The following is a 23996-nucleotide window of genomic DNA, read 5'->3' on the forward strand; positions in this document are numbered from 1 at the left end:
GACAGGGCTCAATAGCGATGTTCACATTACCCGGTAGTCTGGGCCAACCAAACCAAGTGGATAAAACAGGCCAATCCAGCAAGAACACCTCCAAAATAGACTACCGTTAACACGAGGCTGTGCATAGGAAGTCATCGTAATGAATGACATCACTGCAAAGGATGCCACAGGGAGATGAACAGCTGGCGCTAAATCCCTGGCCCTCAGCCTTCCAGGTATGGCCATGCATTAAACAAAAACCCACACACATATGAAGAGATAGCATTTGCAGATATCTGCACAAACAGGTTCACCAACTCACTTGCTGTACTACCATTTTCTCGTTACCTTACAGCCGAGCGGTTTGGGAATCTCACAAATCTCTACCCAATCCATCAACAACCAAAGCGCTGAATCACAGGCGGGTACCAACACATCATCTGGAGACGAGCTTAGCAGCGTGCAGTATGCAAAAAGAATTTAGGCACCTGTTGACTCTTCGAGGACATTTCTCGGGCTTGATGTCCAGGTCGTAGTGATGCACCTCGATTTTTGGGATGTCCACCTCAAAGTAGTTTGCCAGAAGCTTGATGTGCTTTCCCACCGTGCCGAGGCCAGGCCTGCGAGGGGCCTGCAGGTGAGGGGGCAGCACATCCCCTGCAGGGTGAGGGAGAGAGGGAGGAGTTAATTCAGCCATATTTACCAATATCCCTGTCGCCCCCAGTATGTGTTTTCGAATAGGGGAGAATCGGCATAATGGAAACGTATGAGTATGGCTGTCTCTGGAAACTAGGCGAAGTAGTAGCATTCTGAGCATGTTAACATCCATACAAATTCAACCGGCTAACAATAGGAACAACTATCCAGCTAGCCATGTCAACATCCAGATATGTGGGCGTTTCAACAAAGAGAAATACGTTTTTTGCAGAAAATAGTTGTTAGAATTAATGACAAACAGAACATACATCTATATAGTCTCCCTCTGGGGTGGGGTGGAGTGGTGGGACAGCGACGAGCGTACTAGGCTGAACGAGTTTGATTCCTGGCCACCAGTTCTGAACCCCCTTCACTAACCTGAACTGCATAATGGCCAAACAACCCCAATAATCGACATTGAATGCAGACGCCTTCATCCAGCAGTGGATTAAAAAAGGACCATAAATTATTTTTAAATGGTTAGCCACCCTCTACTAGAACACATGTCCTCTACAGCACACATACTTCCTAATGCCAGAAGCATAGACATCCTCGGACCGGTCTTTATAAGTCATGATGGCATCACCGCTTCGTCACTATTTAATTTATTTATTTTGGTTTATAATATTTAGCTGGAATATCCGTTTAGAGGGGACATCTAATTTATGAGGGTGTCGATTTACAACATCCATAGCCAACAAACTGCCTTCCACGTGCAGCTTCTCTCGGAGGTCCGAATTCCAAACAGATCTGAAGTCTGCCCTGTGTGCCGGACGTACCAGAACATCTCAGCTACACTCTCAACAAATCCACTGTGGCATGCAAAGTGTGTGGATGTGCATTATTGTGCAGAAACGCTACTCTCTATCTCATCAGTACACAACTTTTTTAATAGAATTTCTGACTTCATCTCCATATATATAAAAGGCAAAGTTGTGATTATGTGTGTCTGTTCAAAATGTTTAGCGTACTTCCCGACATGCAACAAACTTGAAATTTTCCATGTGGGTACTTTCCAGACTGTACACGATGCAAAAATTATAGAAATACACTTGTGTTTTTTGGGGGAGGGGGGGAGAGCTCAATAATGCATATATTTTTTGCATGGCAAGTGAGCTGTGACGTCACATCTGTCATGTGACCCGCGCGTGTGGAAGCGTAACGCATTGTAGTGTCGTGGTTAGCGCGCCACGCTACGAACCCGGCGACCCGAGTTCGATTCCCGCTCACGGCCACCACTGGTGACGATTATTTCAACTGCTCCTGGGCCTCCCCTAGGTCGACTAAGCCTCAAACGAGTAACTGCTGTGGTGTGTGAACATCGCCACTGGGGAGACAAAGGTGGTCGCGCGTGGTGGATCCAAGTCCCGGGCGAAGCCGGGTAGTACAGCTAGTCCAAAATAAACCAGTCAAAAAAAGCAACATTGGCTGGAGTTGAGGCATCAACTGGGCTACCACTTTCTGTCAACATTAGATATACACTCGCGTCCCAATTGCGATTGACCATTTGAGAAATTTCCAACGATGCTTAGTTTATAACACATTGCAGCTACATTTTTTGATACATTTCACTAGTTGTGACACAATAGGCTTTCTGTGTTTCTAAAGAGCAGTTGTGTCAGGGCACTACCACCTTTGGCCACGCGGTACGAGTGACACGTGGTGGCAACATATGGATACAATATATGCACCCGAGTACCTGGGTAATGGCCCATTCCCCATGTAATTCTCATTGACATCACATCAACTTAAGCTACAGAATTATTGCTTCTTTCTTTATTCAAACACCATAGTATTTATGAACTAAACAGATCACTACATCAGACGATCATATAACAACCGGCCTGCCAATAACTAACACGATAATCAACCATGCAAACAATTCAACAGTGCAAACAGACATCAAACATCTCAAGAATCAATCAGATGATACAAAGACAGGCACAGTATCACATATCCACAATAATAGTTTAACATTGTCCTCAGCTAAAGTTGGTCACAGCCCAAGTTATTTTACATTGAAGTCTCCCATTACAATGATGTAATTTTCTTTACCCTGATTTAGTAGTTAGTTAAATTCATCATGCATTTTGGTCATTTGGCCTACTCCATATTTAAATAGACACTGACAAAGAATATTGAACAAAAGCCAAGAAGTATGAAGCACGGAGAGATGCATGCTTCCAATTACATTGACAGGCAGAAATAAGAATACATGGATCTGACAACACAAATTATAGACATCAACTCCACCAGAAATTCGTTTCTGCCTGTCCCAAGCCAGGATTAAAGGAGAAGAGGGTTGGAGTCTGGTGGCAACCGGCCGTAAAACCCTAAAGCCAAAACATATAAAGTCCTTATCGATTTAAAGCTTTCGTGACTGCAGGGATTCATCTTCTTGGCTCTTTCGGTAAAGTCACGTAGAAGGGAAACAATAAAATAATAAAAATAAAACATAATAAAATGATTTCGATTTAAAGCTTTCGTGACTGCAGGGATTCATCTTCTTGGTTCTTTCGGTAAAGTCACGTAGAAGGGAAACAATAAAATAATAAAAATAAAACATAATAAAATGATTTCGATTTAAAGCTTTCGTGACTGCAGGGATTCATCTTCTTGGTTCTTTCGGTAAAGTCACGTAGAAGGGAAACAATAAAATAATAAAAATAAAACATAATAAAATGATTTCGATTTAAAGCTTTCGTGACTGCAGGGATTCATCTTCTTGGTTCTTTCGGTAAAGTCACGTAGAAGGGAAACAATAAAATAATAAAAATAAAACATAATAAAATGATTTCGATTTAAAGCTTTCGTGACTGCAGGGATTCATCTTCTTGGTTCTTTCGGTAAAGTCACGTAGAAGGGAAACAATAAAATAATAAAAATAAAACATAATAAAATGATTTCGATTTAAAGCTTTCGTGACTGCAGGGATTCATCTTCTTGGTTCTTTCGGTAAAGTCACGTAGAAGGGAAACAATAAAATAATAAAAAATAAAACATAATAAAATACAATTCTCACGTTTCGGCCACTACGCAAGCAGCCGCCCTCAGGTGAAGAACAGGTCTGTCGGAAAGACAGCGTCTTAATGAACCTGTTCATTCAGACGCTGTCTTAAGCTTGTTCATTCAGACGCTGTCTTTCCGACAGACCTGTTCGTCACCTGAGGACAGGTCTGTCGGAAAGACAGCGTCTAAATGAACCTGTTCATTCAGACGCTGTCTTTCCGACAGACCTGTTCTTCACCTGAGGACGGGCTGCTTGCGTTGTGGCCGAAACATCGTGAGAATTGTATTTTATTGTTTTATTTTAATTTTCGATTTAAAGCTTTCGTGACTGCATGGATTCATCTTCTTGGTTCTTTCGGTAAAGTCACGTAGATTTTATTACTTCCCTTCTACGTGACTTTACCGAAAGAACCAAGAAGATTTATTTTAATTATTTTATTATTTCCCTTCTACGTGACTTTACCCAAAGAACCAAGAAGATATAAAGTCATTGCAAACAAATGGTCCTCAGTCCCCCACAGCCCTTAAGTGGGCAGAGGGTGCGAAGAATCTCGGCACCCAATGACTCTGTCGCTGCAGAGAGTGCAGACCCGGGTGGTGGTAATATGTTGTCTGCACAGATCAAAATGGAGAAACAAAATGGTAAGAGCAGAAGGTTGTTCCGAGAGGAAGGTTGGCCACATGGAATATTGAAACAATGACAGGACAAGGCAGGAATTAGTGGACTTCTTTATGAGGAAATTCGACATCGCATGCATCCAGCAAACAAAATGGAAAGACAGCAGAGCGAAAGAGATTGGCTGTGGGTTTAAATTGCTATACCATGGAACCACAGCAAGGCGTAATGGGGTTGGAGTTGTGCCGAGTGAGGAGATTAAGAGAAAGGTGGTGGAAGTCAGAAGAGTGAATGACAGACTGATCATAGTCAGACTAGTACTGGACAGTGGGGTTGTAAATGTGGTGCCTGCGTATGCCCCGCAGATGGGCTGCAGTAGGCAAGAGAAGGATGAATTTTGGGAGAGCATAGACCAGGAGTTTCAGAGTTTACCGGTAGATGAAGCAGTGGTGATGGGTGCAGACTTAAATGAAAAAGCGGGAAGAGGTAAGGATATGAAAGGCACCAGAGGATGCGGATATGGCAGTAGGAATGGGGGCGGAGAGGACATACTTCGAATGACCCAGGCAAATGATCTTGCAGTGGTGATTAACCTAATTCCAGAAGCAGGAGGGACATGGTGACCTACCAGAGTGGAGAGGTGAAGAGCCAGATAGATTGTATTTTGGTCAGGAGGAAGCAACTGAAAGTAGTGAAGAACTGCAAAGTAATCCCTGGAGAATGTGTGTGACTGGACAACATAGACTACTTGTTAGGAAGAGGAAGGTGAGACAAAAGAACTGTAGTAGGGTGAAATGGTAGCAACTAATCAACGAGAAAGAAAAATTCTGCAGGCAAGCGATGGAGAACTTAACAAGTGTAAGGCCTAGGAGGAGTGTGAATGAAATGTGGGCACAACTGGTGAGTGCAATACTGAAAGCAACAGGTAGTACAGTGGGAGTGAGCAAAGGAAGACAGATGCAACAGAAAGAAACATGGTGGTGGGGTGATGAAGTGCAAAAGGCATCAAGAAAGAAAAAGGCCAAGTTTAATGAGTGGCAGAACACGAGAGGGAGAAGGCCCATCTGGAAGAATACCTGGCAGTGAGAAGAGAGGCAAAACGAGTGGTTGCAATAGAAAAGACAACAACATTTTCACAACAGAGACAACAGGAAAAAAATTATGCAGGTAAGAAGGTGCAAGTGATGCAAGTGGAAGAAAATAGATCAAGAGGAAGGCAGACGTAGAGGTGGACGATGTGGCACGATCGGACATGGTGGCCCGTGGAGAAGAAATAGAGATGACGCAGGACAGGACAGCGTGGCGAAGGTTGGCAAGGACAGCGGACCCCACATGAGTGGGACAAAACGCGTGTAAGAAGTAGTTATTGACTTGATGGTGGCCAATGAAAGAGATGAGAGACGGACTTGAAGCCACCTGACAGCATTTTCACAGATAACAACCACTTCTGCGATCGAGCAATGAGATCAGCTCAGGGCTGTGAGGGTTGTTGAGAGTACGTGGATGCGTTCATCCAGTTGTGTAGACCACGGCTGATGACGATCATTGATGAACCCACACACAGTAAGCGGAACAACACGAATTAACCCGTGACACACCGATAATTGTGAACACACAGTGGATACACCAATCGTGAACAGTCCCTACACTTACACCATTGGAACCTCATTTGCCAGTAAAAAATATGATAATTGTTTTTTTACCCTTCTATCTGGCAACACAACTGACATCTTTTTTTTACAAGGAGTCATGTTTGCATAGACCACAATAAAAAAACATAACTCTGATAATGTATGCACTGTCAGTGCATACATTATCAGAGTTATGTTTTATGTATGCATTATGACTGCAGGTATTGTGGTCTATGCAAACATGACTCCTTGTAAAAAAGGTGTCAGTTTTGTTGCCAGATAGAAAGGTAAAAAAAAATATCAGTCCCTACACTATTAATGCACATGGGACTGAGAATCAAAATATGTATTTAGACTGGAGGAATCCGATGAGCTATTAAGCTCTTTTTCACAGATGTCCAGGATGGGCAGGTCACCAATTCACGAACAGGGTGCAGTGGTGTTCGCACTAACAGGGATCACACGCAGAACCTCCACTCATAAGGTACACAGCAACAACGCAGATAGTTAACGCACACTCAATGTCCACACGAGTTAACAGTAACAGCAAACTACACTAGTGGACAAACGACATCCCCACTAACAAATAATCACGGTGCAGTGTTCATACTTCGTGAATACACACAATACTCACACTAATAGTAAAACACATTGTACATGAGATACACAAATAAAGCACACTGCTATTGCACTAACAGATGCACAACAATAACAGTGGACATCCATCGCCCACGCAAAGCATACACAACACTTCAACAGGAAATAAATACCGGACAGTGCTGATACAGAACTAAGAGTAATCACAATCCCGAAACTGCTAGCGAACGCAACAGCAATATTTTGCTGTCTTTTCTTGGATTTTCTGTTTGCACTCGGTCACATATTCACTTTAAGATGTTTTTTGTTTGTTGCGGTTGCACCCGATTCAAGAGCCGAATGGCTCACAGGGCTATACCTAATACATGAACTTGAAGCTATATTCATAGTGAACAAACGCATAACCTATGTTAACAAAGGTATAATACAAACACGTAATACGCACACCAATAATATACTAAGCACACATCATACATCGACTGACTGACTGACACATACCAACAATACAGTGCCAAGCATCGATCACTTTACATGAAGCGCACACGCATCTTTCGCGACAAACGGCACCGACGTTTAACAAGTCACTTAATCGAGCTTAGACGCACATTGCCGTGTCTGTGACGACAATAACAAGGGCACCCACAACACCACAGAAGTAAATGCAGCCGCAATATCCGAGTGGCGTTGTCCCAGTTTTGACTCGGCGACCTCAACAGACACAACTCGGTGCCACCGCCGAATTTAAAGGGACCAGGGCGTTTGCATCAGCGACGCCCGAGATAAATATCTCGTATGTTTGTTGCCTTTTATCCATGTTGTTGTAAATTACACCGCAGAGATGAAAAGGTGGCAAAAAGGTGGTTTATGCTCTCAACCACGGGTGCTTTTACGAGCCAAAAACTCCTCGAGCAAAGTCATAAACAGCAGCAGCAGCATCCAGAAAGTGGCGATAACAACATCACCAAACAATGGAAATTCGCACAGCGACCGTGCTTACTGTAAAACATTTGACCATATATATATAAAACCGTGTACGAATGATAAACAAACTTAAGGTGCATACGTGGAAAGCACACAAGTTAGAGAAACCTCATTGGTTAAATATATAATATACAAACAAGTGGTGGTAATTTGTGGCTCAAAACACTTTTGCACCAGAAATGGCCCACCGAATGCCACCGATGTTGCCAAACAATCATTTATTTTGTTCCAAAATTCGACTTTTTTTAAAACCCAAAATGTAAACATTGTACTAAAGGGCCACGCACGTTACAAAAAATACCAAAAATGTGCGGCAATATCACTTTTACACAAGAAATGAGCCCCACAAAAACACCACAAATTAATCACCACAATAACGTGCCACTCTTCAACAACGCAACTGTGCCACGGGTGCTGTTGTTGTTGTTTCTCTCAACGCACCCACAGCGGTAGCTTCTACTCCTGGGTCCATGCCATTAACGACGAGGAGGAAGAGGAGGAGGTGCGTCTTGTGATCGTCGTCAATCGCAGGGAGGGACAAGGTTTGACGACGACGACGACTGACGAGGGCGAGACGCCGAGGGGAGGACGCGGGCAGAGTGCGAGACGGGGCCCGGGTTGGGCCCGCGCGCTCGAGCGGGGGGAGGGGGGGGCCTTGTTATGCACGGGCTCGAGGCCTCGCGCTCAACAACGCAGCGCATTGGCTAAGCGCTCACCCACGTGACTGGGTTGTGCGGGGGTGGGGGCTCTGTACTATACTACCCCTCTCTTCCCCTACGCGCCCCCTCCCCCTACAGCACCGCTCCCCTACTCGCCCCTCCCCCTACACCCCCTCCCCTACGCACCCTCCCCTACACCCCCGCCCTACTCTCCCCCTCCCCTACGCACCCCCTCCCCCTACACCCCCTCCCCCTACACCCCCTCCCCTACGCACCCCCTCCCCTACACCCCCGCCCCTACACCCCCTCCCCCTACACCCCCTCCCCTACGCACCCCCTCCCCCTACACCCCCGCCCCCTACACCCCCTCCCCCTACACCCCCTCCCCTACGCACCCCCTCCCCCTACACCCCCGCCCCCTACACCCCCTCCCCCTACACCCCCTCCCCTACGCACCCCCTCCCCCTACACCCCCGCCCCCTACACCCCCTCCCCCTACACCCCCTCCCCCCTCAGGGCCCCCAACCGTTGGCACGATCACGTGATCTCACCCCCCCTTGTCCGTCCCCCGTCGTTGGATCACGTGATCTAACCACCCTCTGCCCCCCCCCCCGTCGTTGGATCACGTGATTTAGCCACCCTCTGCCCCCCCCTTGTTAGATCACGTGATCTTATCCACCCTGTCCCCCCCACCCCTTGATAGATCACGTGATCTTATCCACCCTCTCACCCCCCCCTTATTGCATCACGTGATCTTATCCACCCTCTGTCCCCCCTCACCTCAGTGGGCTTTGCCTGGAAAGATATAAAAAAAAACATAATTTAGTTGTATTTTGATTAAAGCTTTCGTGACTGCAAGGATTTATTTTCTTGGTTCTTTCGGTAAAGTCACAAACAATATTTTTTTATTATTTTATTGTTTCCCTTTTAGTTGTATTTGTATGGTTTATCCAAGTTATTTGTTTACCTTCATATCGTGTTTTTGTATTGTTTGTTGTCAGTTTCTGACTCGCCCCGAGTGGACATCTGTGAAAAGGATCTTTATAGCTCATCGGATTCCCCCAGTATAAATATTCAGATTCTGTATGCAACAACAACCTCCAACATGCGCATGTGCCAGGCTCGGTGCACCATTCGCTCACGTGACCTGGGCACTGCTCACGTGATTTCCCAGTGTGCGACCTTGAAGGCGACTCCGAAGCCAAATTCCTCGGCCATCTTACGTGGGGACCTCCAACAATGTATTGGGTGAATTTTGATTTAAAGCTTTAGTGAGTGCAGGGATTAATATTCTTGGTTCTTTCGGTAAAGTCACGTAGAAGGGAAACAATAAAATAATAAAGTTATTAAAAATATAATTTTTTTTATTAAACAATAAAAAAAATATTTTATGAGTTTATTTTATTTTATTGTTTTATAATTGTATTATTTTATTGTTTCCCTTTTACGTGACTTTACCGAAAGAACCAAGAATTATATAAATGTACTAGCTGTACTACCCGGCTTCGCCCGGGACTTGTATCTACCACGGCCGGCCGCCTTTGTCTCCCCAGTGGCGATGTTAATACGCTACAGTAGTTAAGTTACTCGTTTGAGGCAGAGTCGACCTAGGGGAGGTTCAAATAATCGTCACCGGTGGTGGCCGTGAGCGGGAATGGAACTGGGTTCGCCGGGTTGGTAGCGCAGCGTAGCGTTAAGCACTACACCCACCGCTCCTCACACACCACACACGCACAGACACACACACAGACACACGCAGACACACACAGACAGACACAGACACAGACAGCACGCTAAGCACTACACTACCGTTCCCCCTACACAACACACGCGCGCGCGTCCATAGGTACACATACACGCGCTTGCTGCAGACACACGACTTTCAGGGTGCGTAAGGCAGTAAACGACTGAAATAATAAAGCGGCAATGCTGTGCGAGGAACGCCTTAGACCAGCAACACATTTGTGTAATGCGAGCGTAAACACACAAACACATACAAACACATACACACACATACATACACACACATACACACAAACACATACACACAGACATACACACACATACATGCACACACATACACACACATACATAGACACACACATACATAGACACACACATACATACACACAAACACATGCACACACGTACATACACACATACATAGAGACACGCAGACATACACATAAAGACATAAAAAAAACCCACATACATACACACACACATACACACAAACACATACATACACATACATACACACATACATAGAGACACACAGACATACACATAAACACAAACACACATACACATGACCCGGCTTCGCCCGGGACTTGGATCCACGATGCCCCGCCGCCTTTGTCTCCCCAGTGACGATGTTCACACACGACAGCAGTTACGCTTTTGAGGCTGAGTGGACCTAGGGGAGGGCCAGGTCCGTTTCAAATAATCGTCAGCGGTGGTGGGCGTGAGTTGGAATCGAACTGGGGTCGCTCAAGCAGCTTAATGACTGTTTGTACAAAGAACATATAAAGAATCGATTATAATAACCAGGCAAGAGTCCACATTATAGACTGCCAGTACACGCACTCAGCTTCATAAGCAGGCTAGAGTGTACATGATAGAGTGGCAGTACGCTCACCGAGCTTAATAAGCAGGCTACAGTGTACATGATAGACTGGCAGTACGCTCACCCAGCTTAATGAGTATTTGTACAGTGAACATTAAAGTAATCGATTGTTGGCGTGTTGGGTTTAAAAGTAATATTAATAGCACACATTGTGGTGGGGGTGTAGTGAAGAGTAGGAAAAACTTTGATGAATTTACCTCAGAGTGGCGTGGTGGGTGTCGAGGCCTAGTAGCGTGCAAAGCCTGCGGCCTCGCCTAAAATTGTCGGCTTGGAAGAGGCAGGGTACGGGTGGCGTTCCTTCCCCCCGCCCCTAGCGCTCCAACAATACTGTGTAATGGCTATTATTTAATTAAATACGGAGCTTATGAAAGTGGCGAAGGCGTGGCTAGCCGTTGGCAGGGGCAACCGCCGTCCAATGAAACTGCAGCCCTTGGCGAAGGCGTGGCTAGCCGTTGCCAGGTCCAATGAAAGCGGCGAAGGCGTGGCTAGCCGTTGCCAGGGGCAACCGCCGTCCAATGAAAGTGCGTATGGGCCAAAGTCCACACACACACACAGACAGACAGACATGAACGATTTTATATATATAGATTGGGTGGTCCATATGTCTTGTGACCCCCACCCCCCAAGTAATTAATTTCTGCTTGAAATAAACCTTACTTAAAAAACATGACGTTTTAGATATTTTAATGGGGCTCAGAAGACATCTGGACCACCCTGAACAGCACTATACTCTATAAACTATTATTTTTTATCTTGACTTAAAGCTTTCGTGACTGCAGGAATTCATATTCTTTGGGTCTTTCGGTAAAGCCACGCCGGCATGGTATCTCACCAGCCGTTACCTACCGCACACTAGCAGGATGTGATTAATATGATATTCTAATTGCCTCGGGGCTACAGTAAATAACGACAACAGCTTACAGCCCCGTCCCCGACTCCACACATACAGCTCTCTCTGCCTGATGACGGAAGCTTGTGTTGCCTCCGAAACGTCGTGATTTAGTTATTTTTATTCTTGGTTCTTTCGGTAAAGTCACGTGAAATCCACAGCAAGCCATTTTCTGTGAAATCCACAGCAGGAACATATCTTGCAGTGGATTTCACACCTGATAATGATTGCTTGTGTTGCAGTCGAAACGTCGTGAGAATTTTATTGTTTTATGTTTTTATTATTTCCCTTCTACGTGACTTTACCGAAAGAACCAAGAATATGAATCCCTGCAGTCACGAAAGCTTTAATTTAAAATTTAGTAATTTTTATTTTATTTTCACCTACGTGACTTTACCGAAAGAACCAAAGAGTATGGATCCTTGCAGTCACGAAAACTTCAAATCTAGAACTAAAACACATTCCTGCGGAGGGAGCTGGTAGTAACGTTGGGTTGCTCGGTCAATGGCCTGCAGGGTCAACGGCGGCGTGGTGTATTCCGCAAATATGCCCGACTATGAGGGCGGGCACAAGCCGGCGTGAGTAGGTTAAACGTTGAGTTTTATAAGGGCACCACGGGGTGACCAGCCCCTCCCTACCCAGCCCCACCCCTCCCACCCCCCACCCAGCCCTACCCTCCCCACCCAGCCCCTCCCCACCCTCTCCACCCAGCCCCACCCCTCCCATTTTTGGATGCACGACGGACGGACACAATAATCCCCTGTGGGCTGGTGTAACCAGGAGGTTCCTACCAGTACTCGTTAAATTCGGGTTATCTTGCGCTCCCTCTAGTGGAGGAAGTGACGTGAGTTTGAGAGGTGAAAAGACACCTCAGCCACTAAGGTCATGATTTGTTTTTACCATTACAGTATCAATCATATGGGTGCATACTGCCATCTAAGGCTCAATACGGCATCACCAAGCCTGGGCTTCGTCAACAATCTCCTCCCCCACAATTAAAATCACAAACAGAAATGTTCGCCTCCATTGCCAGTAATGAGGAAGAATGAACGAACTTTGTAACTAGATTTATTGCATTTAAATAACTGTACATGTCATGCGTAAGAAAATCATAAAACACACCTTACATATAAACCATTGTATACGAACCAGCATGCTGCAGAGGTTACAGACTCAAGATGTTCATATTCACACAAATATAACGAATTCAAACACTGGGCTGCAGTTGCATTCAGAAGCATTTTTCACCATCAAATCCAAACCAAACTGATCCGCTCAAGTAAGTGAGCATAACGCAACAAATTAAACGATTAGGACGTGTAATGTGACACAGGACGACGACACTAAAATGAGTAACAGAAGCAAAGGGAGCCTGACATTAATTATAAAGCACATCTCATCCAGTTGAGGCAGCTGTAAAAACTCAAAGTAATAGTAACTGCAGTTTCACTCAGGTTGAGAGGTTAAGGCCAGGGCTGTCCCCAAGTCCCACACTGCTAGTTTTGATTGGTGAGCATCTTAAGAACAACATCCTCATGTGCGGCTATGGACTGAAAGTCAGTGCACAACTTCAAGGTATTATTTATTTGCACAAATACAGAATTGAATGTACTGGGCACTGCACTACACTGCATTACAAAACAACTTTATTTAACAAGCTTCACAACAGACACAGATGTGCCTTTGGCAGGTTCAGAATGCAGTGCACTAACACAGTGCTGCCACTCCAGCTGCTTTGCATTTAAGTTGCTATTTAAATATTAACATTTTCCAAATTCTTGACAAAATCAAATCCAACATAAAAGTGCAAAGTCCATTCAAACAATAACAAAAGTTATTAAAACAGTAAATTACCAACAAAGCATCATAAGAATGCGAGAAATTGCATTTTGTAAATAATGGCTTTCCCCGAGTTCACTGCCCAAGCAACAAAAATCACATCTACAGGACCAAAGATATATGGTTTCCTTAAACCCTTGAAAGTATGCTGACTAACAAATACGTTTTCAGGTCCATAAACGTTTTTTTTACAAAGCCCAACTCAAATACATTACGGAACAAAAATGTGCAACTGCTACCTCCTGCAAAAGCCTGCCAAAGCTGTTCAAAACAATACTCTATTTACACAACCTTCAAGTATAGCACAGGTTACTACTATATTTGCAGTAGAGTGCAAGAAATCGTGAAATAACTCACTGCCCTGTGTGCATCATCAGTCTAGATACACAAGCATAGCTGACTGATCCAGCCACCACATTGATAATGGAAAGGTAACAAATGGCCTGTTCGTCAGTATAAAGTTTGCTTCTCTACATGGCAATTGTAGGCTGGTTTCACCCAAGTGTTGGATTGTCAGTGCAATATAACCCGATTACAATACTGCCACTATTTCCACAACAGTTACCCAGACAAAATGGTACCTGTACAAACAGTAGATACGACAGTTAAAAAGCTCATGAAGTGAACAATTATCATCTTTAGCTTCGGATATTCATTGAGAATATATTGAGCAGGGCTATTGTGAGCATGTTTAGCTTGCACATTTCTTCCATGAGCTGGATTCGCCACACTTTCCTTCTAAAAATACGATTAATATCCGCGGGATCATGACGAGGATTCTTCGGCATTTCAACAATCCAAATTCATGACCATTGCCACCGATGGGTGCAACTCACCAACAAAACTTGACAAAATACAAACGTTTCACAAACTGCAAATTAAATGACGAACCAAATGTTAAGATATAGCTGTTCAGGATGAGAGAGAGATGTGTCAACGGGGTTGTGTGTGGCGCCATCATTTCTTCTCACACCCTGCTCGTCTCCTTCGGTTTAATTGACTGCTCTGCCTTGTTGCAGAACATGCTTTCAAACTCCTGTGCTCGCAGTCACACACATACACACAGACACAGAGATGCCCTGCTTAAGCTGGAAGTAAGGTAAAGGTACAGCCGAGGAAATGCTTGCTCAAGCCACCGCTGCCAGAAAACCCTCCAACCGAGGGAGCTCTTTGCGCTCCCTCTAGAGGTAATTTTTCGTCATCTTCCAAGCTGGCCAGACGTATTTGGAGAGGGAGGAGTTACCCACACTTTACCCAACTACACGTGACCTACTGTGGTATAGCCATTTATACTGCTGGGTGAAGAGGCGGGGAGAAAAAAAAACTTTCCCTTTTAACTGCTGCTTTGGGAAATTTAATTAAACTGGTAGCATTCCTAAAAGACAGCCCAGAAAACTAGCTCTTGCCACCCTGCACATACGTACTTAGGGTACGTGCTTTTGGCTGTCTGATATGAGTTTCAATGCTTTGTTGATTATTAAAAAAAATACTTTAAAGTCACAGTAAGCTCGAGTGATATCACAGCATTTACGTTGTATTTACATGTTAGGAAGAAGTGTTGTGGTGACATCATTAGTTTCAAAATGACACATTTACCTGGGATTTCAAAGTCTATTATTCATTCACAAAGTTTCAAATTCGGGTCAATCTGAGATAGACAACCTAGATATATATCTACCAGACACCAGTTGTATGTTTTTTGAGTTGTATTTTCCTTTCAGTCCATCTCCCTTTCCCATGAGCATTATTGATTATGAACTGCATATATCTATTTCCTTCTTGATAGGACTCCGATAGAACAATTGTGATGGGAGTTTATATAAAAAAAGATTTTTTTTTTAATATAAAAGTTAAAACGATAATGGATCAATGAGCATTTAGGCAAATTTTTCATATGATCTTTGAGATTTATAAAAGTGTAATTTCCTCCTCCAAAGAAAAATGTGATGGTGCTAATCTGTTTACAGTTTTGAACCAGTGGTGAAAATTCCACATCCCTATGCCCGGGGCAAGTCTATCCATATGACAACTACGGTTGCCTTTCCCACAAAGTGGTATCTATTGGAGAGATGATGTGTTCAGTCGACCCCCCCACCATTATTTGAACTCGCAACCTTCCAATTGCAGATGCTTGCGATAACAATGAACCACCAGCTGGAATTTGGACAAAACATCACCTAAACATATTGAACTGTGAACGAGCAAAATTACGTGTTGAGGTAATGTCGTCAAGATACAATTCTGGCATTGGAACTTGGATGCCGTGTTGTGTGTGGCCTCACCTCCTTGAGGTACTTGCCATGATTTTCCTGAATGTACTTGAGGAACGTGACTGACCACTGCAGGGTGGTGGCCTTGTCCGTCTCCACGTTGCAGAAGGGAACCAGGTAGTTGAGCTCGTCACAGCAAATACGAATGCGTCGCCTGCACAAATCAGCACGGGGTGGGGGACAATCCTTTGCTCATCTCGCTGCACGACCATAATCCAGCATGTTGATGGATCGCACACACATGATGGAGCCAAGAAATGACAGTATACCCAATCGGTCACTAACCTATGTGTTTGGGTCAGTTCAATGTTATTTCCTATGCGTGGGTTTTGTATGGGCACTTTGGGTTCCTCCCATATGCAGACGTGCTTGGTAATTGGCCAAAACAATTCAAACAGGACCCTCTTGAAACATGAGTCTTGAGGCGAAGTTTAGATATTTCGGGATGAAGTACCATTAAGAAGTCAAGGCTTCTCCCTCTTCAAATTAATGTGAGGCAGGGCTCATTTTCTCTTGTTAAAATCGCTTTACATTGCGAGATCGTCATGCTTTTATCATTTAGGAATGATGATTCTCTTCTGCGTATTACTTCTCTCCATAACACCCCCTTACCTTCTCCTTCAACCAATACATTTATACAAATATAATCTTCCTCTATAAGCCACGTCGATCAAGGGGGTTGCTTCACCATGCTTCACCACACTGGTCGTTACAGGTTGGTGATTTGGAGGACCCAGGATGTTTAGATAGCACTCCCCGCCGATGTTATATGTAGCCAGAATGTGAACTCATGTGACTCGGTTCATAGGGCAGTGTGCTAAACACCGCACCACCACTCCACACCTTGCATTTTTAAAATAAGTCATTTCATTTATTTAGAATGCCAAACTGTATTATTGACACCCATTGCTGGAGAGGCTAAGGAGGCAAAATAGACCACAGAGCATTGTCATGGGCAGGGGTCGGCAACCCGCGCCTCCGGAGCCGCATGCGGCTCTTTACTAACTGCATGACGTTATTTATGTGCAGTATGTATTCACATGTATTGTGGGCTCTCGAAATAGTTTTTTTACCAAATTAGAAAAAAATTGAATGTTATTTTGGTTGCGGACCCCTGCTCTAACTTAATGTCATTTTTTTCCCTGAGAGATACTAACAGTCAGGCCTCCTTTTAAGACACATTCTGCACTGGGATGTTTGGCACAGTCGATTACTGAAAGTTTTGCATGAGGAAGGAAACCACGGTACCCACAGAAAACCCACAAAACACACGATGAGACAACACCCAACATCTCAAGCCCACATGCTATATCACCATCTCAACAGTTTTGGGAAATTCACGAATCGAAGTGATCCATTGATCCTCCAAGGCACAGGGTCGCAGGCGTGAGCCCGAGCGCCACACCTCCTATCTCTCTCCATGAGGTTGTGCCGCACGCGCTTGTAGTTCCCTCCCTCCGGCGGCGAGGCCGGGCTTGCATACGAGCTTTGCGACGGGGCTTGCCCCCTCATCTTGTTGCCGATGTCACCCAGGGTCTTGCGCTCCGACCTGTCGAGGTGCCGCTTGGGCTGTACCTTGGCCTCGTTGAAAACATTGCGCAGTTCCTTCTCCAACTCTGAACAAATGCAAAGAGGCACGTGTGCGCACATACACACAAGCTCATGCTTGTCCATACTTATACGCATGCATGCATGCATGCACTCACATATACTCATATAGACACTCTGACTGCACACACTATGACTGAGGATTATACGAGTATGTACAAGTGGAGATGAGTGCATATTCCTTCGTTTGTAAAAAAAAAGTGTGGTAACAACTGCTCTTCACTTTTTATGTATTAACACACAAACACACTTATCGTGACTAGGGACAGGTACTGCCATTGTTGTATGTCGAAAAGTGACAAACGCACCTTCTTGGCTCCTCCAGGGCTGTGTGGATGGATGCTTGTCTGTGCTAAAGACTGGTGGTGCCAGCGAACCCATGTGGATTGGGGCCTCCAAGCCCTGGTTGAACTTCATGTGCAAAGACTCCAGTAACCGCTCTGTCGGTATATTTTGAGGTGGAGGCACCATCTGAGCAACAATTTTTAACACAACAAGAGGCACATTATTTGAATGCAGCAGTTTGTACACAGCACATTTGATGAGTTCAAATTAGTATTCTTTTTCGGAATGTATGGTTTCTGGTCCGAGCATGCATCTCTCCAAGCTCCTTCAGATACTTTTCAGTTTTCGTTCATGTTTGATTATTTATATATCAGAGTAGGCAATATTTACTAATGGAAAGCGTCTCTCTTTTGGCACACTGGCATGTTGCTTTTCATTATCATTATCCAAAAGCACTCCAACCTGATCTTCGTAATTTTTGTTCAGCCACCTTCAATATTTGCCCTGGTTATAAATATTCTGCTGTGTTTCATCAGAAGTCCCGTCAACAATAATTGTATTTGTTTAGTGAATTGAACGTGGCTTATTCTGCTCAATTATTTTGAGTCCAATTCTGCAGCCATTTTAAAGTTATTCAAGCATATGTTACATTGGTTATTAGGATCGTATTCAGCAAAGTTATGGTTCCTACTTTTCTCAATCTAATGTTTCTCTCTTTATATTTTGCAATGCATTTTTAAAGACATTTTGTAATTTAGCTGTGAAAACTGTTAGTGACGACACATTTCCTCTTGTAATCTCAGTTCAGCTGTTCCATATTTTTACAGTAAAACCATGCGCGCTTCGTCCACTCGGGGTGTTGGGGTGCTGCCCCACCAAGCAGCTGGAAATTAGAAACTATTTGTCTAAAAAGACTTTTCTATAAATTGTTTTGTTGCGTTTGAAATTTTTAAAATACGATTCTTTGAACGTTAATTGCCCTAACATTTTGTTGTTAATTTTGGAAACCGCTGCAAAAGTCTGATTTGTGCCTCGGGGAGGTCTCGGGGCGGCTGTGAAGGCGTCCAAGTGAGAGATGTCCCCCTGCATTCATTGCGATTAGCTTCGAGCATTTTAGCCACGCCGTTTGAGACCCATTCTGGGTGGCGCCCACAGCTGTAATTACTATGTCACAACGCTAGGTTGCACTGTGCTAATATAACAAGTCACGGCCAACACGTAGGTGGGTGTACGACGGTATGTGGCTGTTATTACATAGTATGCGGTGTCTTGGTTGCCTTGGCTCATTTGTCGAGTCGTGTTAATTACTCTTTGATCTTTAATTGTTCTTCAGGCTTTTCGCAGTGTCAAAGGGGTTGTGTAGTGAGGACTTGATGGTCATGGGGGCAGAATTTGAGTGCTGTTGTTTTGTTTCGTATTGTTTATAAATGCCTACCGTTGGTAGATAAGACAGTTATGTCACTTTCACGGGAAGGCCAATTACATGACGAGGTATTTTTCTTAATTAGAACACAATATATTCAGAGGTAACTCACAACAGCCCCACCTAGTGGAAATGTCAAAAGCCGCCAAGGAGTGAAACCCCAATTATGGGAGTAAATCTTAGAAGCCGAATTAAGCCAAACATGCAAGACATACATGCAAGACATACCCTCAAAGGTAAGCATAGATGAGTTAATTAACCCACTTGATTTACTCATTTTCCAGCTCGGTGGGTTTGGGAAGCTCACAAATCTGAGACCCACACCGACCCTTGCCTCCAAAGCATTTTATTTCGGGTCAAAGTAGATAATTATCCCCATCTTGCCATTGACCACATCCAAACATGTACCCTTCACTTGTATTACAATTTTTATTTACCCAGAGAAACCTTACCGTGGGATATTTGACCAATTAAAGAGTGTTTTGCATGTGGGAGGAAACCAGAGAAAACCCACGCATATGAAGGGAAACACTCAAAGCTCAGCACAGTTAGATTCAAGAATGTGATGCCATCTCCTGGCCACCTCGCAGCCCAAGCTTACGCCCGGTATTCATTTCAATTACTAACCAGACCCAACCTTGGGTGTGAGTTCTGATGAGAACGAGCATACTCACAGTGATATGATGTAGAAAAAACGAACATGGCTCATTCACCTTGGAACTGCTGGGAAAGCACTTATGTTGCTTGTAACCGGGGAACACAAACTTCACGACCGAGGAGCTGGGCCCTGAAACGACCTTCCCAGTGATTGGGTCTGAATGCAGCTGCTGCTGATGCTGCTGCTCCAGAGTCTGCTGCCCGCAATACTCAGCCAGGTGCTGAGCCCCAGACACCAAGCTGAAGGACACAGGCCATCACAGCGCAGTCAGTTGTGCAGTAAAGCCCCTCGACCTTATATTGAAAGGCACACATTTGTCTCAGTCATTTAGATGCACATCTAATATACATTGTGACATTTTCAACTTTACTACAAGTTTAGGAAAACGTCATCAATATAAAAGTATGGCATTAATTTTCCCACTGATGTCACAGGACTCGTTTTTCAGGACAGTGCTAAATTGGAATGGTTGGGCAATTCAATTAATGTTTGGCATGTTAAAGGGCAACAAAACACCCCAAAAAAACCCACACATTACCCATAATTTCCCTACAGACACCGATTACTACCCAACACACGGAATCTATTTGGTGAATCCAGATCCCATAACATATTTTCCAAACTCAACATACATTTATACTATTCTAAATGTTACATAATAGAGACATATTCTGGGATCAACCCTCGAACCCAATCTCCTGGCACTTCCAATTTGCCTAGATGCCCTGGCCCCATATACCTCACTAACCAGACAAGGAATCTTCTTGGTTCTTTCGGTAAAGTCACGTAGAAGGGAAGTAATAAAATAATAAAACATAATAAAATTCTCACGACGTTTCAGCCACAACGCAAGCAGCCGTCCTCAGGGGAGACAGCGTCATTCAGACGCCGTCTCCCCGACAGACCTGGTCTTCATCTGAGGACGGCTGCTTGCGTTGTGGCCGAAACGTCGTGAGAATTATTTTATTATGTTTTATTTTTATTATTTTATTATTACTTCCCTTCTACGTGACTTTACCGAAAGAACCAATAAGATGAATCCCTGCAGTCACGAAATTCAGACGAGGAATCTGACCCTTACTTGCTGTGCTCCAAGGCCGGACCCCTTTGCTGTCTCTGGGCAGAGAGAAACTTCTCACACATCAAGTCCCTGCTGCTGCTGCTCATATTCTCCGCAAAACGATCCTCCAGCCGAACCCTCACTCCCATTTCCCCTTGTCGCATCTGGCATCTCACGGTGCCACCACCCCCCTCCTCCTCCTCCTCGTCCTCCTCCTCCGTGTCCCGCGGCAAAGGCCCCACCGTGGTGAGATCCAGCAGCCGTGGAGACTCAACCTCGTGCACCTGCATCTCTGGGTGCTTCTCCATACTGTGAACGACCAGCAGATGGTGGTCCTGCTGGTGGTGATGATGCTGATGGTGTTGGTGAGCAGAGGGCGGCTCATTCACCAGCATCGCCTTGAGGTCGTGAAAGTCCATGTGGCCTTGCTGCTGCTGCTGCTGCACTGCGGCCTGAAACGCATTGTCCTGGGCAGGGGTAACTAACACCTGCTGCTGATCCTGCTGCCCTTGTGTAGCGACCAATGTATCCTCCAAACATTCGTCTTCAGTGCTGACCCCCTCTTGCTGCCCCTGCCCAGTCGGCGCGCTTGCTATAGAGGTGTAGGACATTTGGTGCAACTGCGCGTAAATCACTTCGCTCATCTCCACGTAGGGGCCCCCCGGGACCATCCCTGCCACGGCGTCGCTTGCGAGGTCATCACGGTCCATGTGCGCCGACTGCCCCGTGGGTCCAACCTGGCCCTGCTCATCAATGTATTGGCTGGGGTCCCCCATTGATCAAATGTGAAGTGATTCGCTATTATCAATTCGTTTTTTTTTTGCTCCAGGATTTGTTATATTCACGTAACGATTTATTATAGCTGTTGTTGGTGGTATTGCGGGTATAAAATAGCTGCTGGTTACTATTGTAAACGCTTAATAATGTTGTATAATCCGCGCTGTGCCGACGTTAAAGACTCAACGGAATTAAACGGTTTTGAGAGCGTGACGTCACTGCTTATATTTATTAAAGTTTTAAACGCGCTCCAATGAACCTTTAAAGAATCGCCTCACAATAATAATAACAACAATAACAACAGCGCGTGGTTGCGCGGATCAGTGTTGCCGCGTTGTTAATTACGAAGATAGTTTTTTTATTTTTTTAACTCGACGCGACTCGGGGGGGACCCTTTTGCCTCGACCAACCTCGTCCATGAACGGCGACCTCCGACAGGAAACGCGTCACCGCTAACCGGGGGTTTTATACCGCCGCTTAGACTCCGCCCACAAAGCCGAGCCGTCCAATCACAGAGGAGGGCGCGCGCGTTTAAAACCCGATCCCCTGCGCGTCGCGCCGAGGTTCTCCTGGACGCAGCAATCAGTGTCGTTCATTGGCGTCATCCGGTCCAACACCATGTGAGACTAGGCTCTAAAGAAAGCTGTCTCGGGTGTGGACCAATCAATTTCAAGGACAGTGCATACATTATCAGAGTTGTGGTTTTTGTTTGCATTCCGACTGCAGGTATTGTGGTCTATGCAAACATGACTCCTTGCAAAAAGGTGTCAGTTTTGTTGCCAGATAGAAGGGTAAAGAACCAATTATCATATTTTTACTGGCAAATGAGGTCCCCATAGTGGGGACTCATATTTAACAGAAAGTCCTTGCCTGTACATAATTTAGTGGTTCTCCGGCATTGGTTCAAGCAAGCTTGACTGCTAATGAGACACTTGAATGTTGAAACAGGTTCAGTTTGGTAGTGTTGCACTCATACTAATGGGATGTGTAAATGTTTTTTTTTTATGTGGAGGGACAGATACGTGAAGGATGTGTTTTGTGTGCCCATTTATCAGTTGTTTTAGAGCAGTGGCCAGTACTGCAGAGACAACCTAGGTTCATTCCAGGGTTAAGCCATCTGTGATTACACCAGATTCTCACGTGTAGTGAGTTCATGGCCTCAGCATACACATACATTACATTTGGTTTTGATAAAAATATAATTTGCAGCTCTGAGAATGAATTTTTTGGATTGATATGCGACTATGCAGGATATATACAAGGTGCGCTTCCTAGTGTATATGAAGTGACGAGACAAGTCATTGCGTGATATTTTCCAAAGTGGTTCTCAGTCAAGGTGTACTGCTAGAGGCTGGCGTTACAAATGTGTTCAATCTGAGGGCATGACACCGACAGCACAATTGGAATAATTAATCAATCGCTAAACACGTGTTTTTTATGGATCGACACAACTTCCATGTTGATAGGAAGTTAATGTTTGAATAAAATGTTTGAATTGTGTAAAGATATCAATATTTGTCATGGGTAAAAAAAAGGTATCATCCTTGCAGACTGGCGTTTCAGGAAATTTTGCAGTTTCCAACAAAACGGTGTTCAATATATGGGCGAGGACAGTAGTTGTGGGAGTTGTCAAGACTGGTGGATGTTCATTATTCCTATTGGCAATGGAGTCATGAAACAAAAAAATGGCCAGTTTCATATTCTAAGCACTAATCAGTGAGCTTTAGAATTGTATACAATTACCAGTGTGATGATGGATATTATTGCCCCAAAACCAAAATGTAGAAGTTACACTTCCAGCCCTGGCTCCAGTCGATGTGGATTCCAAATTTCCTGCTATCTTTCTGTACTGAATGCAAACTATACCTTTAGAGTTTAGTTATCCATGACTGCCATATTGGACTGTTGCATAGACATGGGGTTCAAAACACCTGACTCTTTTCACCCAGTCTTTTCCATTTGCTTGCAAATGTGGCAACCAATATGCTTACCGATTTGTACGACTGATACGTTATACACAATGCCCCCTTCCCCTATTTGTAATTATGTAATTTTTGGACGTATTTCTTAGAAAACTCAATCAGCTGCACGGCCGTCAGGGAGTACATCTTATCAGCTGCATTGGTTTCAAAATTGTATCTCATCAGAAAAATCAGGCTTGCTTGAAGCCAAGTTTTTAAGCAAGGATCAAGTCACCAGCATTGGCTCAAGCAAACCTGTCTGTGGATAAGATTCTGAATGTGGGAAAACGCTCCGGTTCTTGTTTTGAACCAATCCTGTTTTGATGCTCTTGCCAGAAGACCATACAGCCAATTGACTAAATATTTATATTTTGTATGTAGTTATAAATATGGGAAGTTGTTTTGCTATTAACATACCCTACTTTGCTTTTT

General features: G+C 44.4%; 2 protein-coding genes across 2 annotated transcripts in view; both read right to left on the minus strand.

Annotated features, from left to right (window-relative positions):
* Window positions 1–8193, minus strand: part of LOC133352939 (protein argonaute-1) — a 37275-nt gene extending 29082 nt beyond the window's left edge. The window contains exons 1-2 of the mRNA XM_061568945.1: window positions 7951–8193; window positions 468–636 (exon numbers count right to left, since the gene is read on the minus strand). Coding sequence (XP_061424929.1) covers window positions 468–636; window positions 7951–7981 — 200 coding nt within the window. The 5' untranslated portion in view covers window positions 7982–8193. The remainder of the gene's footprint in view (window positions 1–467; window positions 637–7950) is intronic.
* A 4542-nt stretch (window positions 8194–12735) lies between these two features.
* Window positions 12736–22033, minus strand: LOC133353011 (transcription factor-like 5 protein). Its single transcript, XM_061569073.1, has 6 exons — window positions 20848–22033; window positions 19822–20005; window positions 17709–17871; window positions 17198–17408; window positions 15805–15946; window positions 12736–14558 (listed from the first exon to the last, which is right to left on the minus strand). Exons 1-6 carry the CDS (start codon window positions 21600–21602, stop codon window positions 14490–14492), a joined length of 1524 nt encoding a protein of 507 aa, XP_061425057.1. The 5' UTR covers window positions 21603–22033; the 3' UTR covers window positions 12736–14489.
* Window positions 22034–23996: the final 1963 nt, after the last annotated feature.

The sequence above is a fragment of the Lethenteron reissneri genome, chromosome 42 (genome assembly GCF_015708825.2).
Source record: "Lethenteron reissneri isolate LAM-NWPU_2019-01 chromosome 42, ASM1570882v1, whole genome shotgun sequence".
NCBI lineage: Eukaryota > Metazoa > Chordata > Hyperoartia > Petromyzontiformes > Petromyzontidae > Lethenteron > Lethenteron reissneri.

What these genes read in the sequence shown, in the direction of transcription:
- LOC133353011 (XM_061569073.1), bottom strand. Translation starts at nt 21,602, where the DNA reads ATGGGGGACCCCAGCCAATACATTGATGAGCAGGGCCAGGTTGGACCC. An exon ending in CCGGCCTTGGAGCACAGCAA is followed by an intron (nt 20,006 to 20,847) that starts GTAAGGGTCAGA and finishes TGTGTCCTTCAG; the next exon opens with CTTGGTGTCTGGGGCTCAGC. An exon ending in CTCATGGAGAGAGATAGGAG is followed by an intron (nt 15,947 to 17,197) that starts GTGTGGCGCTCG and finishes TGATTTGTGCAG; the next exon opens with GCGACGCATTCGTATTTGCT.